This window comes from Lepidochelys olivacea (assembly GCF_965140295.1).
Source record: "Lepidochelys olivacea isolate rLepOli2 genome assembly, chromosome: 2".
Taxonomy (NCBI): Eukaryota; Metazoa; Chordata; order Testudines; family Cheloniidae; genus Lepidochelys; species Lepidochelys olivacea.
In genome coordinates, this window is record NC_140412.1 from 11,901,886 (window position 1) to 11,914,812 (window position 12,927).

Here is a 12,927-nt window from a genome sequence, read left to right on the forward strand (position 1 = left end):
ATTTTTGCATTAGCTTGTTCCTGAATGGGTGTTGGGGTGACATCTCTCCAAGGCCTGCTCTTATAACGTCATAAATATGAGGCACTATCAGAGACAGTGGTTTTGGCACAAACTGATAAATTAGAAGGCAGCTAGTCACCAGGATGGGTGGGATCATCGAAGAGTCCTGAAAAAACGTAAAGCGTGTGTCTGTTCTGTAAAGTGACTGCGTGAAAATGCCATTGTTGGCTTCCATGTTTGACTCTGCAAAGATTTGTGTCAAGTGTGCTTCTTTTTACAAGAAAAATGTATGTGTGTGTGTGTGTGTGTATATATATATATATATTCTAAATTCCAGCCCTGCTGACTCTGTCTCGGATGTGAGAGTCAAGCTGGGTTCTTTCCATCTGGCATATAAACACCAGTAATAAGGGGTCTACAGGCCAAATTAGGACTTACGGACCCAATTCACAACTGCATTACTCCAGTTTTATGCCGGTATAACTGCATTGAAAGAAACAGTGTTACACTGGGGTAAAACTGGAGTGGTAAATTCACAGCAGTGAATCAGGCCCTTCATGACACCTCTACAAAATGGGGAAACTTTGCATTGATTTGGACTGTATATTCAAATCTCCTCTGTCTGGGAAGGTTCACGGGCACAGGCGGAGTATGAAGCAGACAGACCATAAGGACAAGAGGCTGCTGTTGAAAAGAAGTTTGGGGGCTTATTTCTATTTCATTGCTTGTCTGTCTTTTTCCTTTCCACGCAGGGTGAAGCAGGGCTTCCAGGATTACCAGGCTCTGCAGTAAGATGTTGCTTTAGCATTAACATGCGATATGAACTATAATGCACGAGAAACAAAAGGGAGGAAGACAGGGATGGGCTGGGAGGATTTTGTAAATTTAGGGATGGATTTTGTGTGGGATTTTCAAATGGACAGGAAGCTTAAGCCAGTGAAGATTCCCGAGAGCAGGATTTCATGGATTCTAGGATCCCAGTAAGGAGATTAACTGCAATATTTGGGAGACTTTGAATTGCGAAGAGGTAGGATTTGGGGAGACCATAAAGGGGAGAACCGAAATACCCAGGAGTCAGGGAGAGCTGGCAGTAATAAACAATTTTCAGAGGAGTAGCTGAGATAGTATCTAATGGAGTTGGTCTTGTAGGGAAGAAGATGGGCCTGGGAGATTAGAAGGCAGACAAGAGTTCAGAGTCAAGTGGAACAGCTCAGTCTCTGACATCAGGGGCCCAGTGTGAGATTTGAGAGAAGAGCTGGAGAAGACAGACTTGGGATGGGCACCACTCTTCTTACCACGTAGCAGGGTATCAGCTTTGTGAAAGAAGTCACAGTGGAGGTAGGAGCTGAAGACCACAATGAAAGGGTAGCTACAGTGAAGAGGATAGAGGTTTTGATTTTCCTCTCACTCCAAATTTACACCCGTGAAACTCCAGTGACTTCAATGGAGTCATTTTTCATTTGCTCTGGTGTCACTGATGGGGGAATCAGGGTTTAATATTGGCCACATAGAGGTGTCATCTATAGCTGAATTCAGCAAAGAGATTGCCACAAGGGACATCCTAGAGAAGAGAAGGGATCAAGGACTGAGCTCTGCCGGGGCCCGAAAGCTGAGAGGTCTAGTGATTGGAGAGTATTCATGGTCAGTCGCAAAAAAGGGGAGTGATTAAATCAGTAGAATCAGAACATAGTGGAGTGAGATGCACAGGACTCCTGATGGAATGAGCTAGGATTTGAAGTCATGGTCAGCAATATCAATATGGCACTGTGACGAGGAAGGACCTGGAGCTAGAGACAGACAAGAGAATACCAACAACCCTAATACATAGAGGTAAATAGGCAACTGCATTACTGTGAAAGGAGTGGAAGCCAGACTGAAAGCTTTCAAGAAGACTGCTTGGGTCAGAGGTTGGGAACTGACCCAAGACGTCGATGAAACATATTAGAGATGCGGCAGTAGCTCTGGCCGCAGAGTGAGAGGTGTGTGAGGAAGGAATTTTTGAGCATTAATATGTAGGGCTGTAGACTTAAGGTGTTTAGCAGTGGAAAGTGAATGGTTTCTTGTCCTGAAGCAAGTAGAAAATTATACAAGACCGGAGGAAGGCAGGGTGAAAGGATAAAGAACTGTCATTGACAATTTCACAGGGATGTATTTATTTGTTTAGAATTGTGCACACATCCATTCAAAAGGAGCCTAGGCCAATGATGCCATGTAAAGACACTTGCTGCTTACATGCATGTGGACACCCAGAGGTCTCTAGGTTCTTTGTGCAACATTCCATCCAATAGCACCATGTTGTTACAGCAGAAGCCTAACCTCGCTGTTGGAGACTGCAGATAAAGCCAGACATAGTTGGCCAAATTCAGAGGTGATGGGTAACGGAGGAGCTGGAGGAAGGTGTACGAAGATGTGAGGACTGTTTGAACTTACACTTTCTTCCAGTCTTCAGCATGTATGTAGGTTACACCAACTTAAACATCCTTGAACATGGATGGAATGGGTATAAGTGGCTCTGTGGGAGATGACAGAGTAAAAGGGAGCCTGCTTGAGCATAAGGGAATCTAAGGCCCCGATCATACAAACACGCACATAGTTAATTTGAATCGTGGTGGTAAGTCTCCCACTGACTTCAGTGGGACAACTTGTGTGCTTCAAGTTAAGCACATGATTATGTGTGTACAGGATCAGGGCCTAAGTTAGTATAAAGGGATCTAACTTACACGTCATCCCTGAATTTGGCCCATTTTTTATATAGTACCACAGGTGTTTATGGTGCTTTACAGGTAGAAAATAAGACAAGATCCAAGGAGCTGACAAACTCATTTATAAAGATAACACAGGTATTATTGGCAAAGAGTCTTGTGGCACCTTATAGACTAACAGACGTATTGAAGCATAAGCTTTCATGGGTGAATACCCACTTTGTCGGATGCATGTAGTGGAAATTTCCAGAGGCAGGTGTAAATATGCAAGCCAGAATGAGGCTAGGGATAAGGAGGTTAGTTCAATCAGGGAGGATGAGGCCCTCTTCTAGCAGGTGCGGTGTGAACACCAAGGGAGGAGAAACTGCTTGTGTAGTTGGCGAGCCATTCACAGTCTGTTTAATCCCGAGCTGATGGTGTCAAATATGCAAATGAACTGAAGCTCCACAGTTTCTCTTTGAAGTCTGGTGCTGAAGTTTTTGTGCTGCAGGATGGCTACTTTTAAATCTGCTATTGTGTGTCCAGGAAGGTTGAAGTGTTCTCCAACAGCTTTTTGTACATTGCCATTCCTAATATCAGATTTGTGTCCATTTATCCTTTTACGCAGGGACTGTCCAGTTTGGCCGATGTACCATCATGTGCCAGCAATGCCCCTCTGCTATATACATCATACACAAGCAGTTTCTCCTCCCTTGGTGTTCACACCGCACCTGCTAGAAGAGGCCCTCATCCTCCCTGATTGAACTAACCTCCTTATCCCTAGCCTCATTCTGGCTTGCATATTTACACCTGCCTCTGGAAATTTCCACTACATGCATCCGACAAAGTGGGTATTCACCCACAAAAGCTTATGCTTCAATACGTCTGTTAGTTCAGGGGTCTCCAAACTTTTTGAATCGCGCACCCTCAGGGCCAGCTCTGGGGAAGGAAAAAAAAAGAAGACAAAGTGCCGCTGGCGTACCGCCAAATACAGAGCAGGGAGAGCCGAGCGGCTGCCGGTGTGCCGCCGAAGAAGGAGCGGGGAGAACTGAGCTGCCACCAGCGTGCCGTCAAAGACGGAGTGGGGAGAGCCGAGCGGCCACTGGTGTGCCGCCGAAGACGGAGCGGGGAGAGCCGAGCGGCCGCCGGCGTGCTGCCGAAGACGGAGCGTGGAGAGCCGAGCGGCCACCGGCGTGCTGCCAAAGACAGAGCGGGGAGAGCTGAGCAGCTGCCGGCATGTGCCGAAGACGGAGCGGGAAGAGCCGAGCAGCTGCCAGCATGTGCCGAAGATGGAGCGGGGAGAGCCGAGCTGCCACCAGTGTGCTGCCGAAGAAGGAGCGGGGAGAGCTGAGCGGCTGCTGGCATGTGCCGAAGACGGAGTGGGGAGAACCGAGCGGCCGCCAGCGTGCTGCCGAAGATGGAGCGGGGAGAGCCGGGCAGCTGCCAGCGTGCCGCCGGAGACGGAGTGGGGAGAGCCGAGCGGCCGCCGGCGTGCCACCAAAGACGGAGCGGGGAGAGCTGAGCGGCCGCCAGCGGGCTGCCGAAGATGGAGCGGGGAGAGCCGGGCGGCCGCCGGCGTGCCGCCAAAGACGGAGCGGGGAGAGCTGAGCGGCCGCCGGCGTGCCGCCAAAGACGGAGCGGGGAGAGCTGAGCGGCCGCCGGCATGTGCCGAAGACGGAGCAGGGAGAGCCGAGTGGCCGCCGGCGTGCTGCCGAAGATGGAGCGGGGAGAGCCGAGCGGCCGCCGGCGTGCCGCCGAAGAATCAAATGTCCAGGAGCACTGCTGCTGCATTGATAGCGGCGCTCCTCCTGCTGTGCACCCCCATGGATGGTCTTGCGCACCCCCTGGGGTGCGTGCACCACCCACTTTGGAGACCCCTGTGTTAGTCTATAAGGTGCCACAGGACTCTTTGCCGCTTTTACAGATCCAGACTAACACGGCTACCCTTCTGATACTTGACAAGTATTATTGTTCTTGTTATTGTATAGCAACACAAAAGATGCTAACCACAGCACAGAGAACCAAGAGATCAAGCTCTCTACAAAGACAGCACAGCATAGTTCAAGGATATGTGAGGAAGGGAGGCTGGGCTGGAACCGAGTTGAAGTAAGCGGTGAAGGTTAGCAGGCATCATGGGGGAGGGAACAGCTAGTGGGGTTAGATGTGCAAAATAGAGAACTACTGTATGCCTGAAGCTTTCTAGATGTGTCTTCCTCCTGTGCGCTCTGGTTTACATCTCTGGCATCTTAATTCCAGGTACAAACGGAAGGTCTGAAAGGAGAGCAAGTAAGAACAGTTCAATATCTCTATTGTACTAAATGTAAGAAGTAATAATAGTCTCTCTCTTTTTTTTTCTAAACAATTGAAGGGGCGCTGTCAGGTAACTCAGCTACCCGCATCAGTTTTTGTTTTCAAAGCATGTTGCAAAGTCTAATGTGACTAGAAATATTTTTATGACATGGAAGTGAAGCTGGCCAGACCAGTCCCATGACACCAGCTGAGTCTGACAGAGAACATAAACAGGGCAAATGGCGAAGAGTCAGTTCCTCTGTCTAACTTCTTTCTGCTTTCAATACAATAAAAGGTGTGGAAAGGGATTTTAAACAGGGTTTGATTTTTATCTTGATAGTGTCACTGACAATGGACACACAGACACCGACAGGAAGCCATTTGTTTGTGCCTCTTATTGCAATTTGTTTTTTAAATATGTATTTTGTACTCTAAGGGCCCAGTTTATGGCTAGGCTAGTGCAAAGGGGCCACACAAGGCCCAGGAGAATACCCCTGGTGCAGGAGGCCCTCTATGAGAGCTGACTCTGACATAACCCCCCACTCCCTTCCAAGAGCCCCATTGCATGGGGTGTTCCTGGAGGGACTGGGGATGTGGCCAGGATGGTCCTGTGGCATAAGCATTCCCCTCATAGGTGCCTTGGGTAGCTTAGCCCTGTGCCCCAATTCACACCCCATGCAGAGGGCCAGCACAAACTCATTCACCACTTACAGCCCACTTGTACCTTCCACCTAGGACTCAAGTGGAAATTATGGTACATAAGCTTTGTGCCAGCCTTCTGCATAGGGGTGGACAGGGTACAGGGTCTCTGCATTGCATCTCATGTTAGGGAAGAAGGGAGGCTCAAATTGTGCATATGGGTGCCCTACATATGGGTGCCTGAAGGGCTGTTCAAAGAGATTTGGCAAATATATCAGCAACTGCCCTTGAATTCATTATCTCAAAGAGGAAATCAATTACTTGAACACTGACAGGTTTGTTTATTTATTTTCTTAGGGAGCCCCAGGCCCACGAGGACCACAAGGCCCACCTGGAGTTCCAGGGGTACCAGTAAGTAGTTTCTTTTACTGCAATATTGGTTCATATAGGCTGAAATTCACTCTAGCACAGGGGACCCATCCACAACCTTGTGTGCTACTCTGGTCTTGTCTGAAGAGCTTAAGTGGTGTACGTGTCCTTATGTCTTCTGCATTGGCAAGAGGAATTCACCCTTTGCGGAGGAACTGCTCAAAGCCCGGTACCACTTAATCCCTGAGGGTGGTGCAGAGGACTTGGGCTGGCCGTCTGCACAGGGGTGAGCTTCACCTATGGGGTCCCATCTTGCAAGGTGCTGACTGCTTTCAACACCTGTTGATTTCCTGGGAAGCTGTTGGCACTCAGCACCTCTCACGGTGGTTCCCAAACAGGAACCTTGTGTTAACTCCCAGACAGCAATGTCATGAACCTCAGATTAAGATTGCTACAGAAAGGAGCGAAATTGCCAGAAAAACCTCCAGGTCAAGAACATTACAAATGATTAATAATTGTGGGAGGGGTTGGGGGGGGAGAATTTTCCTATGGAAATCTAGACATCTGAACATTCTCTCCATTTGGCTTAATTGTAGCCTCTTTTCCTTAGCTGTCTCTTATGATCTAGTTGTAGAAGCCAGCGCTTATCACACCCTGATTGTTACTTCATTTTCACACAGTCTGTTTGTTCCCACTCCTGAAGCTGTAAACTGTCCTGTCTTGCTGTGACTATTGCATCATGCTTTGGAAAGTTGTCGACATTATGAAGATGTATTACTAAGTAAGCGAGGCAAAGCTGATTTAAAATATATACCTAAGTATGGTTTTGGGCTCCCCTTATTTAATCAGCACATTGACTCACCTTCTCTCTGCTGTTCTATCGTCCTAAGCGTTCACGAAAGAACATGCTTATCAGATAAAAGGCAGCCAGATACAGATGCTCCACAGCAATAGTGCAGAGCTGAGAGAAATTGCCTATACTCTTCAGTATTTTGTCTTAGGTAGTACATTCTCTATAAACGGTTTCTCTTTGAAAGGGTCCAGCCGGTTTGGAAGGCAAGGCCGGAGTTCCTGGTTTACAAGGTCAAAGGGTGAGTTGACATTTTTATTTCATAACTGTCTCAGATGTTCAGCAGGATGGCTGCTTTGTTTAAATAGGGCCTGGACACCTGCTCTATTTGCACAGGCTTTGTACTGATTTAACTATTTCAATGAAGGGTATAATTTCCCTGTCGAAATAGTGAAATCACTACAGCCCATAGTGTGGATGCAGCTATATCAGTATAAAGGTGTCACACTAGATTGTGATTCCTACAGAGGACAGCTCACTTACTTACCAGATCAGCCGTCGCGGTCACCAATGGGGTCAGATGTCGGCTGGGTGTGTGTTCATTCAGTGTGCTGTCCCAGCTCTGCGCAGGTAGCGGAGATAGCAGACCTCAGTTAAACTCTCCAATAAATCCACAGCTCGGTTTGTAGCGAAGGCACGCGTCCAGGTTTATTGCCGATGAATCATGGCAGTAGCACCGGGCAGACTCTACGAGGCTACTAAGACACGTATGCTCGTGACAATGGATGTAGCTTAGACAGTGGCAGGACCTTCCATTGCTCCCTAGGCTGGCCAAAGACACTCCCTCTGAGATACATCTTTATACCCTCATACAAACAAGTTATGCATTGCCTCTGACATAGTTAGTTACTGCCCCTTGACGTCACTAGTTATCACCCATCATCTTGTACATGTTGGTTCAATCAAAACATCTCTATTACGTACCGTCATGCTGACTTTATCTTTCAGGAGGGGTCAGTGTGTTCCTGTTATCCTTGGGGAATGTTTTTGTACCATCCTTGATATCAGGATGTGTTTGCGTGAGCACTCTGTGACTAGCATTTCCTAGAAATGTGTATTTATGCAATATTAGCCCTGTTCTTGCCAGATTCTGTCTCATACCAGGCCTCTGATACCAGAGCTTATGTCTCAGGCTCTCTTTCTACTACAACTGGTATAGCTTATTTCCCAATAGCTATAGAGCTAGAAGGCTTCTCTATACTCGTAAAACTTCGCCAACACCAGTGGGGTACAAGTTAATCTGCATTGGTCTACTTAAAAGGTACAATTTTAGTACCCTGTAGTAGAAAAGGTCTGAGACACAGTGCTATTAAAGACTGTCAGGAATGCAAATAACACCCCAGATTTTGGAGAAAGAAGGAGGGTTGACAGAATATAACAAATTTCCAAGAGGCTTGCCCTTTGTTGGCTGATGCACATGGCTGATCATTATTTTCAGGTTGCCAGTGACCTAAGCCGCAGTTACAAAACGAATTGGCAGTTTTTTGTTCTCATGCCTCCGTCCTTCTCTCACGCACCCACTTGCTTTGTATCTGTGTCTGCTGCGCTCACTCACGCTTAGTGCTATTAACTCCCACCCCTAGTCACTTTGAATCATAGAATCATAGAATATCAGGGTTGGAAGGGACCTCAGGAGGTCATCTAGTCCAACCCCCTGCTCAAAGCAGGACCAATCCCCAATTAAATCATCCCAGCCAGGGCTTTGTCAAGCCTGACCTTAAAAACTTCTAAGGAAGGAGATTCTACCACCTCCCTAGGTAACGCATTCCAGTGTTTCACCACTCTCCTAGTGAAAAAGTTTTTCCTAATATCCAACCTAAACCTCCCCCACTGCAACTTGAGACTATTACTCCTTGTCCTGTCATCTTCTACCACTGAGAATAGTCTGGATCCATCTTCTTTGGAACCCCCTTTTAGGTAGTTGAAAGCAGCTATCAAATCCCCCCTCATTCTTCTCTTCCGCAGACTAAACAATCCCAGTTCCCTCAGACTCTCCTTATAAGTCATGTGTTCCAGACCCCTAATCATTTTTGTTGCCCTTCGCTGGACTCTCTCCAATTTATCCACATCCTTCTTGTAGTGTGGGGCCCAAAACTGGACACAGTACTCCAGATGAGGCCTCACCAATGTCGAATAGAGAGGAATGATCACGTCCCTCGATCTGCTGGCTATGCCCCTACTTATACATCCCAAAATGCCATTGGCCTCCTTGGCAACAAGGGCACACTGTTGACTCATATGCAGCTTCTCGTCCACTGTCACCCCTAGGTTCTTTTCCGCAGAACTGCTGCCTAGCCATTCAGTCCCTAGTCTGTAGCGGTGCATTGGATTCTTCCGTCCTAAGTGCAGGACCCTGCACTTATCCTTATTGAACCTCATCAGATTTCTTTTGGCCCAATCCTCCAATTTATCTAGGTCCCTCTGTATCCTATCCCTACCTGCCACTGTATCTACCACTCCTCCTAGTTTAGTATCATCCGCAAATTTGCTGAGAGTGCAATCCACACCATCCTCCAGATCACTTATGAAGATATTGAACAAAACCGGCCGCAGGACCGAGCCTTGGGGCACTCCACTTGATACCGGCTGCCATCTAGACATGGAGCCATTGATCACTACCCGTTGAGCCCGACAATCTAGTCAACTTTCTACCCACCTTATAGTGCATTCATCCAGCCCATACTTCTTTAACTTGCTGACAAGAATACTGTGGGAGACCGTGTCAAAAGCTTTGGACTCAGTGCAAGTACTCAGCAGGAGAAAGAGTGGAAGAATCAGATCCTCAATAATCTACAACAAACCAGTAATAACTGTGTTCACATTGGTAACTCAACACTGTGAAAATCTGAGTGGGTTTATCTAACAGCGAGGGGCTGTTAGAATTGCACTTTGTACACTAGCTTGTGGAGTGGGACCAACATGCACAGGAGAATATCCCATGAAAGGAACTAGGCAGAGGACTTGCTGAGGGCTTCAAGGGGCATTCAGAATTCCCCCGGGTGGAACAGCTCTCCACTGCCCTCAAAGGCTCCATTCAGTCCAACAGGCACAGAATGGTGGAGGAACCTTGAGTTGACCTACAGATCAAAAAACTGTAACCACGTATTTGCCACCATAGGCCTGGTAGGGCATGAGAGAAAAGGCAGTGAGAGAGTGGCTGCAGAAAGGTGGATCTCTGGCACATAGCAGTGTGCTGGAAGTAACCATATGCATTTGCACTCCAGATAATTTATTATATGTCCATGGTTCACAGTGGTCAAAATAACTCAGACTTTATTTCTCACCAGCATGTGTCCTTTGAAGGGATGTTGTTGGGTCAAACATGGCCAATATGGGGAGGTTTTGTAATAACAAGCTTTCCAAAAGCTGAGGCCAATAGAAATGTATCCAGGAATTTAATAGTCTAGTGGAAACTTTAGGATCAAATAGATATTCCCATGCAGTGTTTGTGCCTTTGTTTGGAAGTGACATAGGAGCACAAGTCACATTGAATGTTTGGACCTATTGCTCTTCTAAGAAAGCCTGGTGTTTAGTTGTGTACATTGCCTTCCATGGAAGCATCTAGGTACACAGTGTGTATTCACAGGGCGTGTGTGTGTGCATGTGTGTGAGTGTAACCTCAGAACTTACAAGAATGGAATCCAGGCTTGATCCCATTGATATCAACAGAATAGTGGCCCAGGTTAGAGAGTAAGGAGAGCTACCACCTACATATGTAAATTGAATCTTCCAAGAAATGTCGTCAACACAGACATCATTTTGGTTGAGTAATGCTAAATTAATCAGATCAGATCTGCTTTGGATAGTTAGTCCCCTGTGTTTAAGTCTTTATTTCCTGTTAGTCTACCTTAAAATAAAATGCTCACAAAGTGCTAGCTCATCATTTTCCAGAGGCTTCACCAAGTGTTGGGTGAGATTCCTCTTGGTGTAGATGGCAGGTTTCAGAGTAACAGCCATGTTAGTCTGTATTCGCAAAAAGAAAAGGAGTACTTGTGGCACCTTAGAGACTAACCAATTTATTTGAGCATAAGCTTTCGTGAGCTACAGCTCACTTCATCGGATGCATACTGTGGAAAGTGTAGAAGAACTTTTTATATACACACAAAGCATGAAAAAATACCTCCTCCCACCCCACACTCCCGATGGTCACATAAACACCACCCTATACTGGAAACTTACTGACCGCTATTCCTACCTACATGCCTCCAGCTTTCACCCTGACCACACCACACGATCCATTGTCTACAGCCAAGCTCTACGATACAACCGCATTTGCTCCAACCCCTCAGACAGAGACAAACACCTACAAGATCTCTATCAAGCATTCTTACAACTACAATACCCACCTGCGGAAGTGAAGAAACAGATTGATAGAGCCAGAAGAGTTCTCAGAAGTCACCTACTACAGGACAGGCCTAACAAAGAAAATAACAGAACGCCACTAGCCATCACCTTCAGCCCCAAACTAAAACCCCTCCAATGCATTATTAAGGATCTACAACCGATCCTGAAGGATGACCCAACACTCTCACAAATCTTGGGAGACAGGCCAGTCCTTGCCTACAGACAGCCCCCCAACCTGAAACAAATACTCATCAGCAACCACATACCACACAACAGAACCACTAACCCAGGAACCTTTCCTTGCAACAAAGCCCGTTACCAACTGTGCCCACATATCTATTCAGGGGACACCATCACAGGGCCTAATAACATCAGCCACACTATCAGAGGCTCGTTCACCTGCACAGCCACCAATGTGATATATGCCATCATGTGCCAGCAATGCCCCTCTGCCATGTACATTGGTCAAACTGGACAGTCTCTACGTAAAAGAATAAATGGACACAAATCAGATGTCAAGAATTATAACATTCATAAACCAGTCGGAGAACACTTCAATCTCTCTGGTCACGCGATTACAGACATGAAAGTTGCTATATTACAACAAAAAAACTTCAAATCCAAACTCCAGCGAGAAACTGTTGAATTGGAATTCATTTGCAAATTGGATACAATTAACTTAGGCTTGAATAGAGACAGGGAGTGGCTAAGTCATTATGCAAGGTAAGCTATTTCCCCTTGTTTTTTCCTACCCACTTCCCCACCCCCCCGACGTTCTTGTTAAACCCTGGATTTGTGCTGGAAATGGCCCACCTTGATTATCATACACATTGTAAGGAGAGTGGTCACTTTAGATAAGCTGTTACTAGCAGGAGAGTGGGTTTGTGTGTGGGAGGGGGCAGGGGGTGAGAAAACCTGGATTTGTGCTGGAAATGGCCCAACTTGATTATCACACACATTGTAAGGAGAGTGATCACTTTAGATAAGCTATTACCAGCAGCAGAGTGGGGTGGGAGGAGGTATTTTTTCATGCTTTGTGTGTATATAAAAAGATCTTCTACACTTTCCACAGTATGCATCCGATGAAGTGAGCTGTAGCTCACGAAAGCTTATGCTCAAATAAATTGGTTAGTCTCTAAGGTGCCACAAGTCCTCCTTTCCTCTTGGCGTAGAGTTCTCTTCACGGTTGCAGTGACCCAGAGCCCTAGTTTGAATTATTTACACACTGTTTAAACATGACATCAGAGCAGATATGATCGATCACATCACACGGAAACTTTGAACTCGCCTCCCCTTGATTTAGCCCAGTGATGCGAGGAGCATCTTATGAGACAGCAGAGTCCAAGGCTGGAAGTGAAGCACACTTTGCAGATGGTCGCTCCAGTCTCTGAGCTGCTGCTGCACGGTTTGATTAGCCAACCTTGCACTGCAGTGGTCTCCAACCTTTTTACGCCCAAGATCACTTTTTGAATCTAAGGGCAACTCAGGATTGACCCCGCCCCTTCCCCGAAGCCCCATCCCTTCCCCAAAGCCCTGCCCTGCTCACCCCATCCCGCCTCTCTCCATCGCTCACTATCCCCCACCCTCACTCACTTTCACTGGACTGGGACAGGGGGTTGGGGTTCGGGAGTGGGTGCGGGCTCTAGGATGTGGCCTAGGGGTTCACAGTGTGAGAGAGGGGTCAGGGCTGGGACAGGGAGTTGGGGTGCAGGAGGGGATACAGGATGCTGGCTCTGGGAGAGGGGTCAGGGCTGG

General features: G+C 47.1%; 1 protein-coding gene across 1 annotated transcript in view; it reads left to right on the forward strand.

Moving 5' to 3' along the window:
• Positions 1-12,927, forward strand: part of COL22A1 (collagen type XXII alpha 1 chain) — a 333,446-nt gene that overhangs the window by 186,628 nt on the left and 133,891 nt on the right. The window contains exons 19-22 of the mRNA XM_084619138.1: positions 753-788; positions 4,938-4,967; positions 5,967-6,020; positions 7,016-7,069. Of these exons, the coding sequence (XP_084475264.1) occupies positions 753-788; positions 4,938-4,967; positions 5,967-6,020; positions 7,016-7,069 (174 nt within the window). The remainder of the gene's footprint in view (positions 1-752; positions 789-4,937; positions 4,968-5,966; positions 6,021-7,015; positions 7,070-12,927) is intronic.